The sequence below is a fragment of the Chiloscyllium plagiosum genome, unplaced genomic scaffold (assembly GCF_037043375.1).
Source record: "Chiloscyllium plagiosum isolate Xiang-an unplaced genomic scaffold, Cpla_swu_hap1 HiC_scaffold_34, whole genome shotgun sequence".
NCBI classification, from domain to species: Eukaryota; Metazoa; Chordata; class Chondrichthyes; order Orectolobiformes; family Hemiscylliidae; genus Chiloscyllium; species Chiloscyllium plagiosum.
The window spans coordinates 26,963,649-26,990,051 of NW_028270172.1; the positions used below are offsets into that span (position 1 = coordinate 26,963,649).

General features: G+C 40.5%; 1 protein-coding gene and 1 long non-coding RNA gene across 2 annotated transcripts in view; one reads left to right on the forward strand and one right to left on the reverse strand.

The window, feature by feature from the left end:
• Nucleotides 1–22,447, reverse strand: part of LOC122564428 (uncharacterized) — a 40,903-nt gene extending 18,456 nt beyond the window's left edge. Inside the window, exon 1 of the long non-coding RNA XR_006315909.2 lies at nucleotides 22,310–22,447. This is a non-coding gene — a long non-coding RNA (uncharacterized LOC122564428). The remainder of the gene's footprint in view (nucleotides 1–22,309) is intronic.
• LOC122564425 (SH3 domain-binding protein 5) overlaps nucleotides 21,850–26,403 on the forward strand; it is a 72,239-nt gene continuing 67,685 nt past the window's right edge. The window contains exon 1 of the mRNA XM_043719268.2: nucleotides 21,850–22,849. Coding sequence (XP_043575203.1) covers nucleotides 22,778–22,849 — 72 coding nt within the window. The 5' untranslated portion in view covers nucleotides 21,850–22,777. The remainder of the gene's footprint in view (nucleotides 22,850–26,403) is intronic.

Below are 26,403 nucleotides of genomic sequence, written 5' to 3' on the forward strand. Positions count from 1 at the left end.
ACCAAGCTCAAAGTCTCCTTCTCAACTATCGAATACTTTTGCTGATGATTGTTTAATTTCCTGGAGGAATACTCAATTGATCTTTCTACCTTCTCATCGTCTTCCTGAAAAAGCACAGCACCGACACCCACATCAGATTAAATTCCCTATATTGTGGAAACAGGCCAATTGGCCCAACAAGTCTACACTGAACCTCCGAAGAGTAACCCACCCAGACCAATTCCCTCTGACTAATGCACCTAACACTATGGGCAATTTAGCATGGCCAATTCACCTGACCTGCACATCTTTGGACGGTGGGGGGAAACCAAAGCAAACCCACACAAACAGTCACCTGAGGCTGGAATCAAACTCAGGTCCCTGGCGCTGTGAGGCAGCAGTGCTAACCACTGAGCCACGATGCCATCCCTAAAAATGCACGCAACAGCACAGCACTGAAACCCACATCACTCACATCAATAGCCACCTTGAATGGCTTTGCGTAATTAGGTTTGGCTAATACTGGGGCAGTGGTTAACACAGATTTCAGGCTGTCAAATGCCATCTGGCAGTCTACTGTCCACTGAAACTTCTTGCCTTTCTTTAGTAATTCAGTGAGTGGAGAAGCCACACTACTAACATTTGGTACGAATTTTCCATAAAATTCACTCAATCCCAGAAATCAAAGTACTGCTCTTTTTGTCAATGGTATGGGAAACGTCCCAATTACCTTTGTTTTTGCATCTCTTGGGGCCACTTGTCCATGTCCAATAACATGGCCGGGAAGATGAATTGGGCTTTGGCAAATTCACTTTTAGCTAGGTTTGTCACCCAAGCCTGCCTTCCAAAGTTGATCGAACACATCTGATGAATGTTGCAAATGTTCCTTCCATGTGTGACTAAAAATCACCAGGTCATCAATATGTATGACACAATCGGGTCATCCGGCAATGACCTTATTGGTCAGTCTCTGAAGTGTGACTGGAGCATTTTTCATACCAAATGGCATGACTTTAAACTGATATAGTCCATTTGGCATTATGAAAGCAGAAATAATTTTTACTCTTTTGGACAAAGGTACTTGTCAGTATCCCCTGAGCAAATCCAAATTAGAAATATAAGTTGCTTGTCCTACATTTTCAACACAGTCTTCCACATGCGGAATCGGGTATGTATCAGTCTTTGTAGCTGCATTGACTTTGCAATAGTCCATACGTAACTATTCGGCACCATCTGGCTTTGGCACCATGGCTATGGGTGAGCTCCAGTCACTGTAATGCACTTCCATTATGTCGTCTTGGAGCATGAATTCAACCTCCTTTTGAACCTGTGCCAACTTTAGAGAGTTATGCCCATAAGGATGTTACTTAATCAGAACAGCATCTCCTATATATCTACATCATGCATAATTAGGTTAGTACTTCCCTGTTTATTTCCACATATCTCCCCATGTGATAGTAATAACTCTTTATGGTCATTCTGTTTTCCTCTGAAAGGTAACTCAATAATTTATCCCAATGTTTGACAACTTCCTCATTGTCCAATTTAATGTGAAGGATCCTCTGAATTTGGTTCTTCCTTCTGTGCTGGAATTGTTAACACCTTTTCCTCTTGTTTTCCTTCCCTATCAAAATACCTTTGCGCATATTCACATGACACACTCTGTGAGATTTCTTTCTGTCTGGAGTCCTTATCAAATAGTTCACTTCACTCAATTTCCTTTCGACTTCATAAGGTCCACCAAGCCTTGTTTTTAAAGGTTTGCCTATCACCAGAAATAACACTATCACCTTATCCCTGACAGCAAAATTGCAAGTTTTTGAATTCTTGTTTGCTTCCTATTTCATGGTATGCTGTGATAATTTTAAATGCTGCCTAGCCAGTTCTCCCACTCTATTTATTTGTTCCTGAAAATTTGACACATTGTCTGAATATGTAGTCTCTGAATTCTGACTTAACAATTTCTCTTTTTTTTAATAGATATTTTTATTAGAAATTTAACATTTTTACAAGTTTACAAAAATAAACAAAACTCTCAGATATAAACATTGATATACAATTAGCTCAAACAATTTCTCTTTAATCCATTTTAATGGTCCTCTCACTTCATGCCCAAAAACTAATTCAAATGGACAGAATTTGGTTGACTCATTTGGTGCATCTCTGAACACAGAAAGTACAAATGGAATTCTCTTATCCCAGTCATCTGGATAGTCCTGACTATAAGCCTTCAACATGGTCTTTAATGTCTGATGACACCTTTCTAGCACTCACTGCAATTCTGGATGTATGACATGTCTGGCAATAGATTTGCATTGTTTTATTCCTAAACTATCCATAACTTCCTTGAATAATTTTGATGTGAAGTTTGACCCTTAATCCGATTGTATCTCTGTGGGTAGTCCGTATCTAGTGAAACATTTGATTAATTCCTCTGAATTAACGGCCTCTGGAAATCTCGTGGACACATCCATGATTGTTAACAAATACTGATTCCCATTTTTTTGTTTTGAGTATGGGTCCTATGCAATCAATTAAGACTCTTCTAGAAGGTTCCTCAAATGCAGGAATAGGTATTAAAGGTGTGGGTTTTATTAGTTCCAATTACCCGACATGTATGACGTGTCTGGCAATATTCAACTATATCCTTGTGCAGTCCAGGCCAGTAAAAATGTTTTCGTATTTTAGTTTGAGTTTTTCTCACTCCTGAATGACCACCCGCAACACCTCCTTTCTAACACCCGCTGGCAACATGAATTGATGAACTTCTGCCCATTTCTCATCTGCCTGAATATGTAGTAGTCTCCATTTCCTCATTAAGACATCATTTTTAAGATAATAACATTCAGGGATACATTCAGATTCTCTTTCTGTGTATGCCTTTTAAGACAATTGGTTTAAATTTTCATCTTTCTGCTGTAACTCAGTTAATTTATCTGAGCTAAAGAGGTCTGCTGTGTCATCTATCTGCTCCTGGCTTATATCAATCTGATCAAACAGGGTCTCTGCTGATTTCACTTTAACTTTTTTATCTGTACTCTTTGATTGCTCCTGTTTCAATGGATGATTTTGTGACCTTGTTACCACACAGACTGGAAAAATCCCAGGTTAAGTGTCCTGCAATAGTTTAGTTGCCTGAGTTTCCACTGGTTTCTCAACCGCAGTAGGCAGCACTCCTACCTGTGAACCAGCTATATCATTAGCAAGGGCAAACTGTATTCCTGGAGCTGAGCATTTGTTGAGTACTCCTACCACGACTTCTCCACTGGGCACTCTCACTCAATTTATATAACTGAGCGCTTCTCGTTACACAATGAATTCCCGTTACTAGCAACTTTTCTGGCAATAGTCCTTCAGAGGTACATCTCTCCGTATCTTTCAACATCACAGATTGAGAGTATCCTTTATCTCACAACACTGTAACCTCTTTACCTGCTGCCTTAATCGTAATTCAACTGTTTCAGTTCTGTAGCCCTTTCCTTGTCTTTTGGTTCTAACTCAAGCTGCTTGAATTTTAAATTGAATTCTAGCCATCTCTAAAGATTCTGATGGCATTTCCAGCTAATTTAAATGCGGAGTAATTGCTGTAATTATCTCTCCTTTCCTCACAGAAGGAGGCAGCTCCAGCTTGTCTGCTAATTCCAGCAGCTTGACCTGAATCACCTTTTGTAAAATTCCCAAGGTCTCTTCTTCAACTCCCAGAAAACACCTGGTAACTTGAAAGCCTTTTCCTGAGGCAGTATCTGTTAGCTATCATAAAATTGGCCCAAAAACTCATCCGAGCCCAGACTTTTCATAACCTGTTTTACAACCTTCAGGAAAAAATAAACCAAGGGAAACATAACCTTGTTAAAGGAGCAGCACCATCACAATATACAGTGGGATCTTGGAGTGCAAATCCCTAACTCCCTGAAAGTGGCATCACAAGTGGATAAGGTAGTAAAGAAGGTGTACACCATGCTTGCCTACATCAGTTGGGGCATTGAACATAAGAGTTGGTAAGTCATGTTACCGTGCATAAAAGTTGTTAGGCCACTTTTGGAGTATTGTGCTCAGTTCTCTTCGCCACACTGTAGGAAAGCTGTGGAGCCTTTGGAGAGGGCGCAACAGAGGTTTACCATGATGTTGCCTGGAGATACTGACTGTAAGGAGAGGTTGGACAGACTTGGATTGTTTTATTTGGAAACCCGGAGGCTGAGGGGGTGTCCTTATCGAAGTATATATAATTAAGAGAGGCATGGATAGGGTGGTTAGTTGGAGTCTTTTTTTCAGAGTAGCAATATCAAATACTAGAGGCATAGGATTAGGGTGAGAGAGGAAAACATTAAAACTGATTTGCGAGGTAAGGTTTATACACACAGGGTGGGAGGTCCGAGAATGCACTGGCAGGGGAGGTGATAGAAGCAGATACAATAGCCACGTCTAAGAGGTATTTAGACTGAAACATGAACAGGCAGAGAATAGAGAGATACAAATATCTGCAGGCAATGGTATTAGTTTAGAATGGCATCCTGGTTGGCACAGGCATGATGGGCCGAAGGTCCTGTTCCTGTGCTGTACTGTTCTATGTTCTATAAGTAATTTTTGTTAAAGGTCCAAGGCTCTAGCTATATCTTTACATTGCAGCAAGACCAACTAGAACCCAACCTCAACAACGACAGAATTTTCTTTAAACAAACCTGACTCCAGTTCTGAAAAAGAGTCATGATCAGACTCAAAATGTTGACTTTGCTTTCTCTCCACAGATGCTGTCAGACCTGCTGAGTTTCTCCTGCATTCTTTGTGTTTGTTTCAGATTTCCAGTGTCCGTGATATTTTGACTTTATTCCATTGACAACCTTTTCTCCAAACCAAATGCCACCAAAGAAAAGAACTCCCCCACCTAATTTTGGCTGTAAATCCTTATGAATTCCCTTGAATTCAATAGCGATGCTTTTGAGTGGTCTTAGAAACATCTAAGGACACTGGCTTTGGACAAACGATCTGAATAGTAATGACAAATATTTGCTGTCTTGTGAATTTAGTCTCCTTAAAGAAAGCTTCAACTGAAAAATGTTTTAAGATAACACACTTGCGGACCATCCCATGGTCCAAGCATTCAAAAAGTGTGACAATAATGAAGGATCCATCGCCTTGAAACAAAACCAAAGATAGCAGGGTGACATGGTGGCTCAGTGGTTAATGCTGCTGCCTCACAGCTCCAGGAACCTGGGTTCAACTCTACCCTCAGGCAACTCTCTGTATGGAGTTTGCATGTTCTCCCGATGGCTGTGTGGGTTTCTTCTAGGTGCTCTGGTGTGCTACCATATTCCAAAGATGTGCAGGTTAGATACATTGACCATGCTGAATTGCCCACAGTGTGCAGGTTAGGTGGGTTAGCTATCAGAAATGTGGGGTTACAGGAAATGGGTGAGATGGTCAATGAGGCCTTGGTGGGCCAAATGGCTTTTTCCACACTGTAGGGATTCTACTTCTATAAAGCAACATTGAACTTCAGAAAACTTTGAAGTTTAAATTTGCCTAAGAAATCTTGGAAGTGCTTTAAATATGAATCTGGTTCTTGTGTATCTGAAAATGAAAATACAAGTGAATTTCCCATTAAGACGCAATGCATCATGGAAGATTCTGAAAGATTCGACCTGAGATAGTAGCCAATCTTTTCTTTGTTCAGGTGCAGACAACTTGTGTTTACCGGCATGTTTTGTTTTTATTTTATAATTCCAGTACTTTTAGTGTTTTATTTTCAAGAGTAGAGACCAGCAATACTTTCAAGAATTTAGATGTTTCCTGTCTGTTTGAATCAGTCGCCAAAATGTCTCCCTTCCAGAGAATACATCCAATAAATGAATTTATCACTCACATTCCCATTTATTTCACCTCAGTGCTGATAATTAGGGAGTAAAAGAATCTTCAGAATAAACAGAAGTGCCAATTGTGACAATTTATTCTGAACATATTTTTTGACTGCTATCAGTAGAGGCTGACATTCAGTGCAGTACACAGGAGATACCATTTTGGATGAGATGTTCTTTCTTTCAAACTTCTTTAGCCACTGAATGAGTAAGGTCACTTTTCTAAAATGCTCAGTATGCGTCAGATAGTTTTCTGGTTGAAATAAGCTATTTAAAAATAACTTGTACAAAACAAAATTACTATATAACAGATTTGTACTTCAAAAACAGTCCATTAAGAGCAGCAAGTACAAAGTTAAGTAATGGAAATACTCATTGTGACTTCTGGTATTATAACATTGTTTAATTTATTTATGAGAGAAATATCACATTGTATCTAATCTCAGAACATGGTATTTTGCTAAGCAATTGCAAGTATTTGGATGAATTAGTTCCAGAAAGAAAGGTTGTGTGATAGACTAACAGAGGTTTTAAGGTAAGAATGTAGATGTAGAAAAGATGTGGAATAGACCAAAACTGAAGTACACAATTATAAGTAAATTACTAATAATTCCATAGTGGAAGTCATGAGAAACATGTTTACCTCAAGAGTAATGTAAACATGGACCATTCTACCATAAAGCATAATTTATTTTCATTATTTGTTCAGTCTATCAGGACAAAGGATGACTTTCTACAACTCTGAGTTGTGGATGTTGAGGTGACAAAACAGTCCATTGTTGGACCTGAGCACAGCTGGATCAGGTGGTGTTTAATGGGTGGGTGGGAGCTTGGGCTTTCACATATACCTTGTCCTGTTTGTGCTTGACGTCCTCAAAATGGTTGCCACTTTCACAAATGCTTCCTCTCATGAGCAATTGATTCCCATTATTCTGTGTGCAAACTGGAGTCATGTGTCTGTGCAGAACATTCTACAAAACATGTTAAATGCTTTAGCTCAATAAACTATCTGACAAGAGGGGACAGACTACATGGCTGAACAATATAACTGCAGATTAAAACGTCAATGTAAAATCAGAAGAAATCTAATATTACAATATCTTGTTACCGGTATGATTTCAAACCCCACATTAGTGAGATCCTTCTCCAAGGGTAGGGGAATCCATACCTAGAGGGCATGGGTTTAAGGTGAAAGGGGACCGATTTAAAGGGATCTGTGGGCGGCACGGTGGCACAGTGGTTAGCACTGCTGCCTCACAGCGCCAGAGACCCGGGTTCAGTTCCCGCCTCAGGCGACTGACTGTGTGGAGTTTGCATGTTCTCCCCGTGTCTGCGTGGGTTTCCTCCGGGTGCTCCGGTTTCCTCCCACAGTCCAAAGATGTGCAGTGTCAGGTGAATTGGCCATACTAAATTGCCCGTAGTGTTAGGTAAGGGGTAAATTTAGGGGGTATGGGTGGGTTGTGCTTCGGCGGGTCGGTGTGGACTTGTTGGGCCGAAGGGCCTGTTTCCACACTGTAATCTAATCTGTAATCTAATCTAAATCATAACTTTTTCACACAGAGGATGGGACATATATGGAATGAACTGCCAGAGGAATTGGTAGAAATGGGTCCAATTATAATATTTAAAAGACATTTAGACAGATACATGAATAGAAAAGGTTTAGAGGAACATGGACCAAACGCAGGCAACTGGAACTAGTTCAGTTGAGGAAACCTGGTTGGCATGGACAAATTGAACCGAAGGATCTGTTTCCATGATGTATGACTCTATGACTCAATGAAGCCAAAACTGTCCAGTCTTTCACCAATAATGTATTCATTGTAGCAAAAGAGGTCACTTTTGTATGATGTGCTGCAGTTTGAAGAATATACAAAGCAACAAATTAAATCATTCTCAACCCAATATGGACATTCATGCCATTGAATAGAAACTTGAAGAATTAGCCAATAATGCAAGGGAAAATGAAGAACGACAATGTATAGACGACCAACTTCATTTTTTTCCAAATAACAATGGTATTTGACAGTAGTAATGCCACAGAACAAATATAACCACCATTTAAATCTCACACACTCCTGAAGTTACATCATCATAAATCCTTTAAACTAAATCAATTGAATTCATGACATAACAAGCAAAATCAGCAAATTTACCTCAAGAGATTTTACACTCAGTCATAGACTTTCCTGCATCTATGGAGAGAAAGTGTAGGTCCAGTGACCCTTCTTTAGAACTGGACCTGACATGTTAACTCTACTTTCTCTCCACAGATGCCGCCAGACCTGTGGAAGTTTTCCAGCAATTTCTGTTTCTGTGTGTCTCAGATTTCTAGAATCAACTAATAGTAGTAAATCAATGAGATTTTTAAAAAAATGAGGCAACGAGAGGCCAGAAGATATGCCGATCGGGTTAGGTAGAATGGAGTTTGTGGAAGTGAGAGGACGAGTTGGGCCAAAGGCGAAGGTCCATACCTGCACTTTCTTTGCGAGTTGTTCTGAATAACTTCAGGAATAAAAATGGTGAGGCATTACAAAACAGCAACTTGAAAATGATTTTAATTCCAGGATACTTGAGAAGTGAGATTAAATGAGTGGCAAGTTCTCCTTGTGTTTATTATTGATTTTGATTATGCTTTTGGGGAAAAAATCCTCATTGATTTACTACTATTAGTTGATTTCCCAAGTAATTGCTTGTGGGAAATCAACATTGAATGTGATTAAAGATCAGGGCTATAAATGTAGTTCAATCCTCATGTCAAAATTATAAATTTATTCCTTTATTTTCATATTTGTGTTATAAATTTCTGTATCCAATTATAATAGAAATACCCATGTCAACTCGTCACACTGCAAGTACGCTGTCCTACCAAAAATAGGAATATCGTATATGTTTAAGATCCAACAACATTACTGAGCTGGCAGTTGATGGAAGAAGCTCAGGAAGCGTATGTACAGGATGCCAACTGAGTTCAGGGAGTAATAACCGCATGCTACACATTGTTTTGAACTGCAGGCTGATTCCAGAGATTCAAGATTGTGACCTCTTGAACCACCATTATGCTTACTTATCTAGTTTGCATTTATTACAGCCAGAAAAAAAGGAGATAGCAGCTGGACATGAAATATGCCTGACATTCTCTTGAATTGACATATGAAACTTGTTCAGTAGATCGAATTTATTAAGTAGAAGCAAATAATCTACGTCTGTGTCAATGTAATGAAAAGTATCAGACTGGGAGCTAAGATGCTTTGATAATGAATGAAAAGAACTGCAGATTCTAGAAATCTGAGACACACAGAAACAGAAATTGCTGGAAAACTTCCACAGGTCCGGCGGCATCTGTGGAGAGAAAGTAGAGTTAACATGTCAGGTCCAGTTCTGAAGAAGGGTCACTGGACCTACACTTTCTCTCCATAGATGCTGCCCAGCCTGACATTGCATGAACTCCAGTTTAAGCAAATTACATCTTTTTTCTCTGTTCATACTGATATCAGCAGCATAAAGCTGAGACCAACTATTTCAGTTTCTTTTCAGTTTATCATAATCCTCTTCAAAACAACTCTGAATTAATTAACTTCAGTCAACACACTTGTGCATATTTGCTTGCATTAAGGCTGATTAAACCAATTTTCTCCACTCATTGAAGTGTTTTACTGATTAACACTTCATGATTGATCAGAACAACAATCATGCGGATGGGAGCCAAGTGACATTTGCTGCAGGGACCATGTTGTTACTTTGCTGCCAGAAGGAATGACAATCTTAAAATTGGAACCAGACCACATTTCTTGGTGAAATCAAGAATCAATTTTTCATGCAAAGTGTTATGGGAAGCTGGTACTCTCACCAGGCAACAAGTGAGTCAATCAATCTTTCAATACTGAGGTTGGTCTTGGGGAGTCTATAGCCTGGAAAGTCATAAAGTTGTTCGATTAGAATTAAAATGTTGAATTTTGTTGAATACTTATTTGGGCCAACAGTTCTAAGTATCAAAAAACTTTATTAGAGCTGTTAAGAATGGAGAGAATAATAGCCTCATTTCATAAACATACATTGTGATAATCAGATTAATGGAATTATTTAAATTACAACTCAGCAAGGAATGGGTCATGATTTTAGTTTCACAAGTTATTTCTTTACTGGCAGACAAACATAATTCAAACAGACTGATATCACAATGCACACAAAAGTAATTTAATTTGGACGGAACATATCTAACACTGCAAAAAAAAACACTTATTGTTTCATCTTCTGGTTGAGGTGATAGGAGTTGGATTGTCTTTGAAAGGCCTTTCGGTAGTCTGTATACATTAATAATTATTATTTACAGACTAAGAATCTGTCTGTGTGGAGTTTGCACATTCTCCCCATGTCTGCATGGGTTTCCTCCGGGTGCTCCGGTTTCCTCCCACAGTCCAAAGAGTGCAGGTTAGGTGGATTGGCCATGCTAAATTGCCCATAGCGTTCGGTGCATTAGTCAGAGGGAAATGGGTCTGGGCGGGTTACTCTTCGGAGGGTCGGTGTGGACTTGTTGGGCCGAAGGGCCTGTTTCCACACTGTAGGGAATCTAATCTAATCTAATCTAAAATATAAACAGTAATGGATCAAATATAACTCAAAGTTCTTCTTCCATGAGCTCTCTTTCTAGTTCTTTTTCATTTCATTGATGTTATTATCATCATTACAAAACAATTTCTTGAATTGCTCATTAAAATAGTTTCCTGTACAGTATCATTATTGGATTAATATTCTAAAGCCTGAATAAAATAATCTGGGGGTGTGAGTTCATGTATTACAATGGCAGCTGGGGATTTACATGCAGTTAATTCATTAAATATATCTGGACTGCAGCGGTGGCATAGTGTCCCTGCTTTTGAGCCATAAATTTGAATCTCAGTACACGACTTGATGGCCACAAGAGATGTATTTGCAATATGACCAAATATCAACCCTTAAATCCTTCCAATACTCCAGGTAGTGAGAGTAAGAGTAAGAGTACAAGATTGGACAGCTGTCTTGCAGAAGATAAAGGCAAACCACTTCAATACTGCCTCAAGCATAATTATCTACCAGCTATTTGTCACTAATCCATCCAACAGCATAACATCTGAAGATTGAGAGAGATCTATTATATAATGTCTCATTCCTCCATGATCATCCCTAGATATGTCCTGTTCCACAGCAGAGAGTAGTCAGGATGGGACTCCTTAGCATTGTCTCCGATCCCCGTGAAGTCCCATGGCATCATATCAAACATGAACAAAAGGGACCTCCTGTGTATTATTATCTATTGTTCTCAATCAGTTGATGAATCAGTACTCTTTCATGTTGAAAATTACTTAGAGTCATAGAATCATATAGCATGGAAACTCATCCATACCAATTGGGTTTCCCTAACTAAACCAGTCTCATACACCTGCATTTTGCCCATATCCTTTTAAACCTTTCCTATTCATGCACCTGTCCAAATGTCTTTTAAATGTTGTAACTGTACCTGCATCTATCATTTTCTCTGGCAATTCATTCCATATATGCACCATCCTCTGTGTGAAACAGTTGCCCCTCAGGTCCCTGTCAAATGTTTCCCCTCTCACCTTAAAACTATACCCTCTAGCTTTGAATTCCCCACCTAAAAAAAAACAAGCCTTTGTTATTCACCATATCCATGCCCCTCATGATTTACAAACCTCTATAAGGTCATCTCTCAATCTCCAATGCTCCAGGGAAAAATGTCACAGCCTCTCCTTATAACTCAAACTCCCCTAGTCATAGTAACATGCTTGGGAATCTTTTTTGCATCCTTTACAATTCAATAATGTCATTCCTATAGAAAGAGTGATTGTAATTGTAACTGACTTTAGTTGTCAAGCAGGACCTGTGAATGGAAGTGAGATAACTAAACCAACAGCAGAAGCCTACTTGATGATATTCTCACCAACCTACCTGTCATTGATACCTTTTCCCATAACGGTTTTGATAGCCGTTACTGAAATATTTCTGTCATACTGGGGATTCCTTCCATTGTATTAAACAGCACTATCCCTGTGCTAGTAGGGGTTGATTCAATATAGATCTAGTGCCGTGATCACATTTTGTAATTTAATGGCCTGGCAAATTCCTCAACCATTACCATCAAGTCAGAGCATCAAGTCATTGAATCCAGAGCATTCAATGGAGAGAGGAGAAGTGAATGCCAGGAGCAGAACTAAAAGTGCCCCTGCCTCCCATTGGAAGTAGCCCTGTGCACTAACATACGATGCTGTCTAGAAACCTATAAGACCCTCATTAATATTAATATTATTTGGACATCAAAAGCAAGCTGCAATTCCAATTCCTAATACTAAGATTGTGCTCAATTATCATCACAATGCCTTTTTTGGCAGTTTTTCTTCTTTTCTCTTCTTTAGCATGTATTTTATTTTTGGCCACAGACAACCATGTCACTTCCACACTGTGAGGTGGCAAAACCATCTCTGGCTGCCCTGCTTCCAAATACCTCTGATCTCATTCACTGCCCACCTCCAAGGGAAGCATGCAACCTACCTGCATAAACTACGTTTCCATTCTGCTCCTAGTTTGTACATTATCAATCCCCCAACCATCAATATCCTGGGGTCACCATGGTCTGGAAATGTAACTTGGACCATTCATATAGATAAAAGACCTGAGTAGAAGCTGGAGTAACTAACTACTGACTTCCCAAAGTTTAGGAGTGTGAGGAAATACTTCCGACTTGCTTGGGCGGCTGATATCATTCAGTAGGTTCAACACCGTTCACAAAGAAAGTAGACCACTTAGGGTACCTTATCCCCCAACTTAAACATTCACCCCCTCTACTAACATCTCTTCAGTGCATGGACCCCAAGATCCCTGTCTACATCAATGTTGTTCAGAGTCCTGCCAATAACTGTATACTTTTCCTGAACATTTGATCTCCCAAAGTGCAACACCTCACATTAAACTCCGACTGCCATTTCACTGCCCATATCTGCGACAGATCTATAGCCCACTGTATCCTTTGACAACCTTCTACACGATCCACAACTCCACCAATCTTTGTATCATCTGCAAACCTACTAACCCAACCATCTATTTTTTCATCTGAGACATTTATATATATCACAAACGGCAGAGGTCACAGTGCGGATCCCTGCGGAACACCACTACTCACAGACTTCCATCCTGAAAAACACCCTTCCACCACTAGCCTCTGTCTTCAATGGACAAACCAATTCTGAATCCATGGGGCCAAGTCACCGTGGATCCCAAGCATCTTAATCTTCTGGATGAGCCTACCATGAGGGATCTAGTCGAAAGCCTTACTAAAATCCATGCAGACAACACCCATTACTCCACCCTCATCAATTACCTTTGTCACCTCCTTGAAAAATTCAATCAAGTTAGTAAGACATGACCTACCCTGCACAAACCCATACTGGTTATCCCTAATAAGGCCATGCTTTTCCAAATGTGTATACAGCCTATCCTTAAGAATTCTCTCAAACAATTTCCCAACCACTGATATGAGACTCACAGGTCTATGGTTTCCTGGATTATCCCTGTTTCCCTTCTTAAACAGAGGAACAACTTTAGATACTCGTCAGTCCTCCGGGACCTCTCCTGTGTCTAGCGAGGAGACAAAGATCTTGGTCAAGGCCTCAGTAATTTCCTCTCTTGCTTCTTTCATTAACCTGGGTTAGATACCATTAGGCCCTGGGGACTTATCCACCTTCAACAGATCCAACAATACTTCTTTCCTGATCTCAAAATGCCCTAGCATATTAGCATGCTCCACACAAATCTCACTATCCTCCATATCCTTCTCCTGTGTGAATACCGATGCAAAGTACTCATTTAGAATTGTGCCCAATTCTCTGCCTTCAAGCACAAGTTCTCTCTTTTATCCTTGAGTGGTCCTATCTCCTTCCAGTCATCCTCTTATTTTTAATGTATCTACAGAATGCTTTGGGATTCTCTTTAAACCTATTGCCAGGGTCATTTCATGGCCCCTTCTTGCTCTCCTAATTCCCTGCTTGACTACTTTTCTGCTTCCCTTATATTCCTTATGGGGCCTGTCTGATTTTAGCTTCCTAAACCTTACATATGCTTCTTTTTCCTTTTTGATTAAATTCCCAACCTCCCTCGGTATCCTAGGGTCCCTTACCTTGCCATCCTTGCCCTTCCTCCTTACTGGAACGTACTGGCCCTGAGTTCTTCCCAGCAGGTCTTTTCACAGTTCCCAAATATCAAACGTGGACTTGCCCAAGAACAGCTCCTCCCAATTAACACTCCCTAACTCCTGCTTAATACTGACATAATTTTCTCTCCCCCAGTTTTGTCCTTTCCTGCAAAGTCCTGATTTATCCTTATTCATAGCTATCTTAAAACTTAAGGAGTTGTGATCACTGTTTCCAAAATGCTCTCCCACTGAAAGGTCAGTTACCTAGCCAGGCTCATTAGCCAACACAAGGTATAGGATGGCCCTTCCTCTAATGGACTATTCACGTACTGTTTCAAGAAACCCTCATGGATGCACTTAATAAATTCTGCACCGTCTAAGCCTCTTGTTGTAAAGGAGTCCCAGTCAATATTGAGGAAGTTAAAATCACCGACGATGACAACTCTGTTTTTATTGCATCTTGCCATAATCTGCCTACATATTTGTTCCTCAATGTTTTGGTGGCTGATGGGAAGACCTATAGTATAATCTATCAGAGTGATTGCACCCATCTTAAGTTTGAGCCATCCAGCATGTCCTTCTGATTACAGATGTAACATTCTCCCGGTGCAACATTATTTTACATATTTTTCCATTATATCTTTAAGTATCAGTCATGGCTCAGTGGGCTCAATGGTAACACTCCTGTATCTGAGTCAGATGTTTGTCAGTTCAAATCCCATTCCCAAGGTTTAAGTGTGTAACAAGACTGAATTGGAAGTACCCAGTTCCTAACATATTAAATGTTAAACTGAGGCTCAACTTATCCTTGAACTTTAAAGATCTGTCGGCACTATTCAAGGGAAAAGGAATGAGTTATCCCAAATATCCTGGCCAATATTTCTCCCTCACTTGAAATGGATTGATCTTTGTGGAATCTTGCTACATTGGCTGCTAAATTACAGCAATAATTACACTTTAAAATGCACTTCAATCACTATAAGGCATTAAAAAAAAGAAATTAATTATAGAGTCGTAGAGATGTATAGCACAAGAATAGATCCTTCCATCCACCTCATCCATGTCAATCAGATATTCTAAATGAATCTTGTCCCATTTTCCAGCATTTGGCCCATATCCCTCTCACCCTTCCTATTCATATACCCATCCAGATGCCTTTTAAATATTATAATTGTACCAGCCTTCACCACTTCCTCTGGCAGCCCATTCCATACACACACCAGCCTCTGAGTGAAAACATTGCCCCTTAGATCCCTTTTAAATCTTTCCCCTCTCACCTTAATTCTTCACTTTTTAAAATGAGTGCAACATGATACAATGAACTGTGTAATGAAAGGGATGATATCCCTGAAAGGTGAATTCAATCATGTCATTGTTGTGGGAATTCTAGGTATTGCTTTACTGACGCCTGTTTGCACATATTTCCATATGACTGTTTTAATGGAAAGATTCACTCTCCTGATTTAGAAATCCCTGAGGTAGGCGGATGTCCTGTTCCCACTCAGTCGCCAATCCTGCTCTGAAGGTTTGTAAGAACATAATGAACTGATCGATCTGCTGATTACATTTCCTTCTCTCCCTCCCACTGGAGACTTATTTAGCCTCTGTTTGACCCAGTCCTGAAATAGCACAAGAGAACAGCCAAACTCAGTTTGTGTTATAGAAGCATGGAAACAGCCCATCAATACAATCAGTCATCTTAAAAGAAAACTGTTACAAATGTGATTTTGGCATAGCTCAAGACATTCTGATTGTTCTTGTGTTTCAGTATGTTCAGCAATCGGATATATTTCACTTCCCCTTTCTTTCATTATGTGCAAGCATTGCTGGCAAGGCAAACATTTGTTGTCAATCCCTAAATGCCCTTGAAATGAGTGATTTGCTTTGGAGTTCATCACATTGCTGTGGATGTAGAGTCACATTTAGGCCAGATCAGGCAATGATGGCAGATTTCCTTCTCAAAAGGAGGTTACTGAATCAGATGGGCTTTTATAGCAACTATTGAATGCTTCATGGTGACCTTAGTGGGATCATCTTTACGTTCCAGGTTTACTAATTGAATTTATATTTCACAACTGGGTTTAGAGGTATATGGGCTGAATGCTGGCAAATCGGATCAGGTCAGAATGGGAAGTCTGGTCGGTGTGAATGAGTTGGACCAAAGGGTCTGTTTCCATACTGTGTGACTTTATGATTGCGTTGGTATGATATGAACTCACATAGCCAGACCATTAGCCTGGGCCTTTGGAATACTAGTTGAGTGACATCAGCATGTCCAGATCACTATGATCTGAGAGTGCCTCCACTGAGCCACTAACTGACACTTAAAGATGAATGTATCCAATCATTAATTATTATATACAGGTGACAGAAGCAGCCTTGAACCAGCTATATCCAAAATTAGTTCAATTTTACTCCTAACTCCTTCATTTAAATACCCCAAGTCTGAAACAAACTGTATTTTTGCTGTTACTGTATACAGAATACAGCATCTAGGAAAGATGAAATCATCTTGAGCAATTGTACAAGATGCACTGCAACAACTTGCAAAAGTTTCTTCAACAGCACTTACAGCCATAGAGTTGTCAAGCACAGAAACAGACCTTTCAGTCCAACTTGTCCATGCCGACCAGATACTCTTAATAAACGTAGTCCCATTTGCTAGCATTTGGCCTATATCCCTCCAAACCGTTCCTATTCATATACTCAGCCAGATGCCTTTTGAATGCTGTAATTGTACCAGTCTCCACCACTTCCTCTGGCAGCTCATTCCATACATGCACCACCATGTGTGAAAATATTGCTCTTAGGTCCCTTTTAGATCTTTCCTCTCTCAACCTAAACATATGCCCTCCAGTCTTGGACTTCCCCACCCCAGGAAAAAAATCCTTATTTGTTGACCCTGTCCATGTCCTTCATGATTTTATAAACCTCTATAATGTCACCCCTCAGCATCTGAAGCTCCAGGGAAAACAGCCTGAACCCTTTCTTTTCTGAACCCTTTTAGTTTTCATCTAAAATCCATAACTTCTAACATCTAGAAGGACAGTGACAGAATCACCCACCATCACTTTAAAATTCCCTTCTTAATCACATAACCAAACTTGGATATACATTACTGTTCTTTTATTGTCACAGTTCTGAACACTATGTCAAACTTTTTTTTATCACTGGTTCAGCCTGAACTGGAATATTTTGTTTAATTTTGGCAACATACTTTAGGAAGCAGGTGAAAGTTGTAGAGAGGGTGTCAATGGGGCACAGGAGACTTTACTTGTGTAATTTACTTAGAGAAGCTGGGATAAAAGCAAAATTCTGCAGATCACTGTCCACAAATGCAACCAGATCTACTGAGTTTCTGCAGCACATTATACTAGGGAAACAAATGTTGCAGATTTAATAGAAGAGTTCAAAATCAAAGGCGACCTACATGGAGCAGATCGATAGAGAGAAAGAAAATATTTCCATTGGTGGAATGGACAAGAATTACAGGATACAGATTTAAGGTGATTGAAATGCCAATGTGAGGGAAACCTTTCTTAATGCAATGAGTGCCAACAGTCTGGAATCACTGACTGATGGGATGGCAGAAGCCAATGCAATTCTGACTTTCAAAAGGTGGTCAGATAAGCAGCTGAAGAGAAAGATTTACAAGACTGTAGGGAAGGGGCATGGCCATAGGTCTAAATTGTTCTTACAAAGAGCTGGCATGTTGCCTGAGAGGCTCAATGTTCTCATTCTATGCTGTAACCATTGTATGATGCTACGAACGTCCCACTTAACAACACATATTGAAGCACTGTCACCACATTTCAGGAAGGCTCATGGATAACCTTCTCAAGGACAATTATCAATAGCTAACAAACCCTGGCCTTGCAAGAGGTGCCTACATTTTGTGAATTGTAATTAAATGCAACTTGGAAATTCTGTTTCATCTGCTGAGTTTGTATTATTTTCTTTTATACTCACAGACTGGCCAATTTTTCATTCAGATACAACAGAAATCTTTGGCAAAAGGGCAAAGTGACATCATGTATTTATAGTCATGAGAAAACAAATTTTTGTTTATTATCAGAATCCATGTGGAATATGACAAATTGATGAGTACACAGTTGTTGGAATTGCAACTCTTTGCGCAACCTTGTGACACATCTCCTGACCAGGCCTTCTATCCAAGAGATAGGGACACCACTGTTGCACCACTAGACCTTTTGCCATGGCATTTGAGGGTATTTTATAATCAACTTGTTAAGAGATATTATTAGTCACCTCTGGAGCTAGTGGGACTTAAATCTGGGCCTCCTAGCTCAGAAATAGGGACACAACAACTGTGTCACAAAGGTCCTGCCATATAATGGTGTTTTATGGTGGCTTTAAGCTCAATGGTGAACCCAGGATGTTTACAAAAATAGAGCTGTTTCTTGATATTTTTTGAACGTTTGGCTCAAATTGCAATTCTTTGGATGATAAAGCTGTCCATCTCAACATGCAGCAAAACATGGACAACAGCCAGGATTGTTTTGATAAATGAGTGCAATTTTTCTCTTAGCCCCTCTTCAGCACATACACAGGTACTGTCCCCCAGTTCTTCCGCCATTACATCGATGACTGCAGAGGTGCTGCATCTTGCACCCAGGCTGAACTGGAGCAGTTCATTAACTTCGCCAAGAATTTCCAGCCCACCTCTAAACTTACCTGGTCTTTCTTGGACAATTCCTTCCCCTTTGTTAACTCTCCATTTCCATCTCCGGCAACAGCTTATGGATTGACATTTACTAAAAACCCGGTTTCGGATGCTGCCTGAATTGCTGTGCTCTTCCAGCACCACTGATCCATTTACTAAAAACCCGCAGACTCCCTAACTACCAGGGCTAAACCTCCTCCCACCCAGTATCGCAAAAACTCCATCCTGTTTTCCCAATTCCTCTGTCCTCATAGCATCTGCTCTGAGGAGATGTTCTACTCCCAAGCATCCCAGATGTCCATCTATTTGAAACAACATGCTTTTCTCCCCTCTGTCATTTAGATAGCCCTCCATCATACCTCCTCCATTCCATGTTCCACTACTCTAATCCCCCCTCTAACTTTCCATCCCGCTAGTCTTCGCACCCAATGTTTCATCCTCAGATATTTCCACCAACTCCAACTAGACCCCACCACTGAGAATGTCTTCCCCTTCCCACCCTCTCTGCCTTCTGCAAGGACTGTTCCCTTCAACAATCCTTGGATCGTGCCACTCTCCCCAGCAACCTCACTGAACCCCCAGGTATCTTCCCCTACAAATGTAAAAGATGCAAAACCTGCCAGGACACCACCTCCCTCACTTCCATGCAGGGCCACAAACAGTCCTTCCAGGTGAGACACTGGCCTCTCCTCCAACCCGGTTTACTGCATCTGGTGCTCTTGATGTGGTCTTCTCTACAACAGTGAGAGCAAATATAAACCCCATAAGGGCCAATCTGACCTCCTGGTCACTGTCCATTTTAGTTTCCCTTCCTACTTCCTCTCTGACATGACCATCCTCAGCTTCCTCCATTGCCACAGCGAATCAGACCGCAAATTGGAGGAACAGCACATCACCTTCGGCCTGAGCAGCCTACAGCCCAGAGGCAACATTGAGTTCTTCAATTTCAAATAACCTTCCAACCCATGCCCCAACTCTCTTTCCAGCTCCTCCTCCCTTCCATTCCTCCCATCGACCCTTCCATCCAGCTACCAACTGGATTCATTCCTCCCATCGACCAGGTTGTATCCACCTGTATTCACCTATCACTACTCACCATTCGCAGCCTACTCTCTTTATCTGCAGCTCCCCCTAACCCCACCTCCAGTCCTGAAATGTTGATTTCTGCACCTCCTGATTCTGCCTGGCTTGCTGTGTACTTCCAGCCTCCTGCTTATCTACTTAGGATTCCAGCATCTGCAGTTTTTTTGTCTCTAACATGGTTTTCCTTTAATCAGACAATGTTCCTCTCCCTTCAAGGTTACTGACATTTTCGCCCATTACAAGCCTTATGTTGAATTGCTTCCTCTCCTACTGTTCTATCTCCATAATGCTCAATCACATGATCACCTACATTGACTTCTACATCGCTCCCATCATTCACCATTAGATTCATTCATTTTGGTTTCTGAACAACTCACAGCACTAAGAGATTCCAGGACCTCTCTTTATTATAAACTACTGATATTGGTCTCAACACTTACCATCAACAAAATAAATGATTGACTTCCCAATGCTCTTAAGGTCAGGTTGCATAAATAAATTGACTTGCTAACTTTATGTTGCTAAGTCTCTGTTTCTCTCTGAAATTCAGAAAGTTATATTGTTCATTAAAATACATTACTAATAAAGTTCACCTATTTCAGTTACTGTCAGTGCAATTTTCCAAGGGGATGACAGACTAACACAAATCCACTGAAGAATTAAAATGAGTCAAATCATCTCTCAGGCTCTTTAACCTCTCGATCCTCCTTTAAAACAATCCACAAAACCTATATACAAACTGAAAGAATTGTGATGCTATAAATCAGGTATATAAACAGAAATAGATGGAAAAGCTTAGCAGATTTAGCAGGATTTGTGGAGAGAAATCAGAGTTAATGTTTCAGGTTCAATGACCTCAGAACTCTGACGCAAGCTTTGATAACCTAATACTTCCTTACGTGACACAGTGTAAAATGTTATCACATAACATTGCTTTGAAACACTTTAGGGTATTTTATTTTGTTAAATGGACTATAAAAATGTACATTGCTGTTGTTGAATCAAATGAGAAAGAGATTCAACCAAGGTTTTTAATTGCTTATTGTCAGATTTCCAGTATCTTGTATTTCCCATACAAACAAAATCTCAGCCTCCTGCAATTGTTTTGATAACTGCATGTATATTTTTAATACTGATAAACATAATAGATGATTTTTACAAAGTTTTAATGGAAACAAAAAAAATCAGACTGTAGACATCTTTTTTGACATTTTAGCTTTCAGAGTAAAATAAAGCTATTTCAATACAAACCATGTTACTATTGAAGAACAGAAAATCAGCTGAATGCTGTTATCACAGCAGCAGACTTTGAGCAGATTTGGCTCTCTGAACTCTCTTTCTTGGATGTTCTGGCATGTGCACTCGCAATCCATTCTTGTCTGCCATTGTAACAATTTTCAAAATAATCCTATATTTTAGTTAGCGAGGTCAATACAGGGAGGAACTGGTACAATGAATGCGAATAATATCTTCCATATCTGCACAGCCTCTCACCCCAAACTAGAATGACAGGACTTCCTGCCTTCAATATGGAACTCAGTGTAGCATTAATATAGGTGAAAGTGAGGACTGCAGCTGCTGGATATCAGAGTCTGGATTAGAGTGGTGCTGGAAAAGTACAGCAGGTCAGGCAGCATCCGAGAAGCAGGCCTTCATTCCTGATGAAGGGCTTTTGCCCGAAATGTTGATTTTCCTGCTCCTCGGATGCTGCCTGACTTGCTGTGCTTTTCTAGCACCACTCTAATCTAGTAGCATTAATATATTTGGGTTTCCAGCTGATCCCAGAGGGTGCAGATCCAAAAGACAGGTTTGCATTTATATGGCAACTTTCATGATCTCAACATACTTTACACCCAATGAAATATTTTTGAAATGCAATGAGATAATAAGGAGGTTGCATGGTTTTAGCAATGTTGTGAGATGAACAAACATGAGCCAGGACAAAAGGAAGAACACGCCTTATATTTAAACTCCTGCCACGCAATCTTTACACGAGAGGGCAGAGCTAGGACCTTTTAACGTCTGGTTCAAAGAGATGCCACACTTCCTCAATAGTGCCAGCGTGGATTTTGTATTCCAACCCTGACCGGACCCTACAATTCAGTGACCCAGCATTACCCCCGGCTGGGCGGTGAGTGAGCTCTGCAACGTGCTCAATGCCACTGAGCTATTCTGTAAATTCCGCCTGAATTAGCACTCGTGGAGTTGCATTGCATTGAGAAACCAAGTAGGGGCAGCCATCATCCGTGATGCAATCCCCAACCCGTTATTTCCAGAGCAAATAGAGGGCACGAAATAAAAGCAACATTTCATAGAAATTAGCTCTAGAGATAGAGAGAGAACAAAAGATACTGGAAGTAAACGGCTGGACTCAAATGGGTAACTGCATCCTCCCCGAGTAAATGAGATTGAGGAGGGGAAGGGGGGTTTAGATTTTTCAGCTTTTATTCCGACTCTGCCTCGCTGGAACAAAGCAGTCACCAACAAGCCCCCGAGTAAGAGGAAGGGGCGGAGTAGCAGTGCACTTACGAATGCTGGAGATTGAACCGTCTCCGGCTCCCTGTGAACGAGCCGTGCCAACCTCCTTTCATCTCATCGGTGGATATATTTAGAATGATCTTCCTCCTCCTAGGACCCTGAACGACCAAGAGGCTGCATCCGAGGGGGGGGGGGGGCGGCGTATTTCCTCCGGACACTTTGAGAAATGTTGAATTATTGCAGCTTTTTAAACGGCCGGGTTTGGCTGGCTCGGTCCGGGGAGCCTGTTTTAGTGGGAGAATGAATTCCAGATGTTTCTGCAGGAGACAGCAGTGTTGAGTCCGACTTCGTCTTAATCGATAGTCAAGCCAAATCTGTTTCACTTCTCTGTGTGCTTCTGTCTTTCTCTCTTGCGAATTTCAGTCCCATCTTGGATTTTTTTTCTCTCTCTCTTCCATCCACCCCCCCCCCCCCAAAAAAAAGGAGACAGCTGTAAAATATAAATAATTTAGTCGCAAAATGGACGGGTTGTCAAAAAAGAATGAGAAGTTAGAAGTGCCAGAGGAGGAGGAGGTCGATCCGAGGATTCAGGTAAATATTTTGCAAAACATTCCTTTGAATGTATGGTTTCATGACTTGTACTAACGTTGCAGTCCCGTGGATGGGTTATTGTGAATTGCAACTTGCTCAGGGATGGGAACCAGAGAATATGGTGCCTTGACCAAGTTACACTTCGCATTTTGTTTATGCACTTATGCACTAAAGCTTCACGACAATGTGGGGATTATAGTCCATCTTCTGTGCTATGATCTACAGTCAGGAACCCGTTTGCAGTCTCCAGGGCAATGTGTACAATGCTAAAACCCCGTTATTGTATATGCAATACTAATAGCCGAGTATAATGTATCTTGTATTAACATCATGGTAAAATGTATACTGTACCAATACTCTGTTTAATGTGTACTGTACTGATAGCCCCTTTATAATGCATACTATGCTAATATGCCATATCTTGGATCAGAATTTCACCGTTTTCATGGAGTTATAGTGTTTTCAGGGAGAGAAGCTGCCCCTTTTATTTTGGATGTAAGTTGTGAGTTAAAATAATATTTTACTCATACCTCATTCGTCTAATCAGATTTAAATAATGTGATGCTTGTACTTGGCTGTGACATTGCTAACTGCAGTTTTAAAATAGTCTGGCCCTCTCTGTTGCGTTCTGTCTGTCTTTCCTTTTGTGTCTGTCTGAAGCGATGAGGTATCTCTGAGCAACCTTTATTCCTCATCAGCCATTTATATTTGAATTTCTTTTTAATTGGACATTTTCTATTAGCTCTTTGCTTATCAAATTAGGCTCGATTGTTCTACCTAACCACACTGCAGCAAAGAAATTTGGTGATGCAACGCCATGATATAAAATTTTATGTGCTAGGTTGTTTGTGGAGGACAGTAACTCTTTGGTCAAGATTCTCAGTAATTGCATGGGCAGGGCTGCCACTAATTGCTTCCTGAACTCAAATTGCACAATTGTATTGTTCAAACAATTATTTTGTAAACAAGATTCATTTTCTTTTGGACAGGCCTACTGACTTTATCAATTGTGGTCTGTTTTCAGGATTTGAAGTTTTCTTGGTGACTTTGCTCAGTGTTCTCTGATCAGAACTTGATGTTGTCCTAATCTTGTAAATCTAAAGTTTAATAAATTGGTATTAATTTGACAGTTGCATTCACTATCAGATTTCCTTAAACTCATGTGATTCATCCATTTCCTTTAGGGAAGGAGACTTACAGTGCCTTATCTGGTCTTCCCTACCACACCACACCAGCACGCATGTTAGAACACTCAGTAGAACAAGGTGGTAGAACAAACTCAGTAGAAAGCCTTCTCGCCATCACTTTCAGGATGAGCATTAAATGCCAGCCTCACTTGTCCATGTCCTGCAAATGAATTGAAAATGTTGTAACTTCTCAGACCTGGTTACATCCATTGACTTTTCTTCCCCATCTATTAAAAACCCTTCCAATTGTGAATTGCCCAAGACTGTTTATTACATTCCAACTGAAGCCAAGCTAAACTTAAGCACTAATTCATTGTCTCTGGGGATTTGGTTTATTTTATGGCATTAATCCATACTGTCTCAAGTATTGTTTTCTAAGCTGCACACCATGAAGATCATTTTGTATTTAAACCAATTTTCCCCATGGCTCTTTCTTCAAAAGTACAGTGCTTTGTGTTTTATGCAGAAGTGAACTGCCTGTCACCTCTCCACCCTCACTGCCTGTCATCTTTCATAAACTGTAACCATAAATTGTTGGGCTTTCTTGCCTCAGTTTGAACTAACAGTCACTATATGAGTACATGAAGCAATGACATCACCTGGAGTTCCTGTTCACACCTTCAAAAGAGAGGTTCTATGTAAATGCAGGTCCTGTGAGAACCTCAGGACAATGGCTTTGAGGTATATTAATTTTTGATTTGCAGGAAATTCACTTCTAGCAAGGTTCCATAGATGACAATTACACACTAAGCAGTTAATCAGTTTGTGATTATATTACTTGAAGAATATATATTGGCTGGGGTGCCAGAAAGAGTGTGAAGCAAAAGTAACAAGCTGACTGAGAAAAATGAAACTGCATGCCTCCCCAAGTCTGCATACCAAACGCACTCAATCTGTTATAGTGAAACATCAATAGCATATGCTAGGCAGCAGAACTGACTGCTTCTTTGTCTTGTTTATCCTGTGTATATCTCGGCAGGTTGAGGTTAAAAAATTTTAGGTGTTGGAGTGTTCTATTTCCATTGATATCTACTCATTATTAACCTGAGAATGTATTTACTGGCTTGGTCACATTCATTGGATGGATGATGGCTGCTTATCCAAAGACTTCCTGTTTGGTAAACTAACCACTGGGTTACACCTTGCTGGACATCTGTATCTCCATTGCAAGGCTACTTCAGGCGAGATGTAGTAATGGCAAACATTCACATTGACAGCTAGGAGAAAGTTACTGATTGCTGGGGTCTCTAGTGACTGACTGGAAAGATTTTGGAAGTGGTGGCATGAAACAGAAACTCAACTAGTCAAGGAGAGAGCCCAACAAAAACAGGTATTGTATTTTCTCAACCCTCTGTCTCCAGCTACAGTCAATATAGGTGAGAATGCCTTTCCAGAGTGAGGTTCCTGAACCATGAGGTGGAGTTTGAAAGTGATTTCACAACTAGGATGCAAAACCGTCATCTTGTAAAATGGAAGGTTGCCAGAGCATCTGTTTTAATGGAAAGATAGACATATCCTCAGTTTAACTTGGTGTCTGAGTCACAATGTTGAAAAGGCATTTGGTAGTACATGAATAGGAAAGGTTTGGCAGGATATGGGCCAGGAACAGGTAGGTGGAACTAGTTTAGTTTGGGATTATGTTCAGCATGGACTAGTTGGACCGAAGGGTCTGTTTCTGTCCTGTCTGATACTATGAAAGGCTGCACCTCTGTCTGCGAGGCACTTTCTTGGTATTTTTTCTTTTTGTTTTATTTACTCATGGGGCTTGGTGCCATTGGTTGGCCAGCATTTATTGCCTGTAGCTTATTTCCCCTGAGGAGGAGCTGGTGGCCATGATGTGGAGGAGCTGGTGTTGGACTGTGGACCAAGTTAAAAATCACACAACACCAGGTTCTACTCCAACAGGTTTATTTGCAAGTACAAGCTTTTGGAGTGCCACTCCTTTGTCAGGTGGTCAACTGCCGCCTTGAACTGCTGCAATCCGCATACTCTAGGTTAACCCATAAAACCCTGAGGGAGGGAACCCCCGGATCTTTATCCAATGACAGTAAAGATGAGGATAATTAAACTGAGGATATGTCTATCCTTTCACTAAAACAGACATTTTAGCAACCTTCTATTTTTCAAGATGATGGTTCCAAGTCAGGATGGTGAGTAGCTTGGAGGGGAACTTGCAGGTGGTGCTGTTCCTATGTACATGCTGCCCTTGTCCTTCTAGATGGAAGTGGTCATGGACTTGGAAGGTGCTGTCTGAGGATCTTTGGTGAATTTCTGTAGTGTATCTTGTGGATCATATGTACTGCTGCTAATATGCATTGGTGGTAGAGGGAGCGGGAGTTTATGGATGTGGTGCCACTCAAGCGGGCT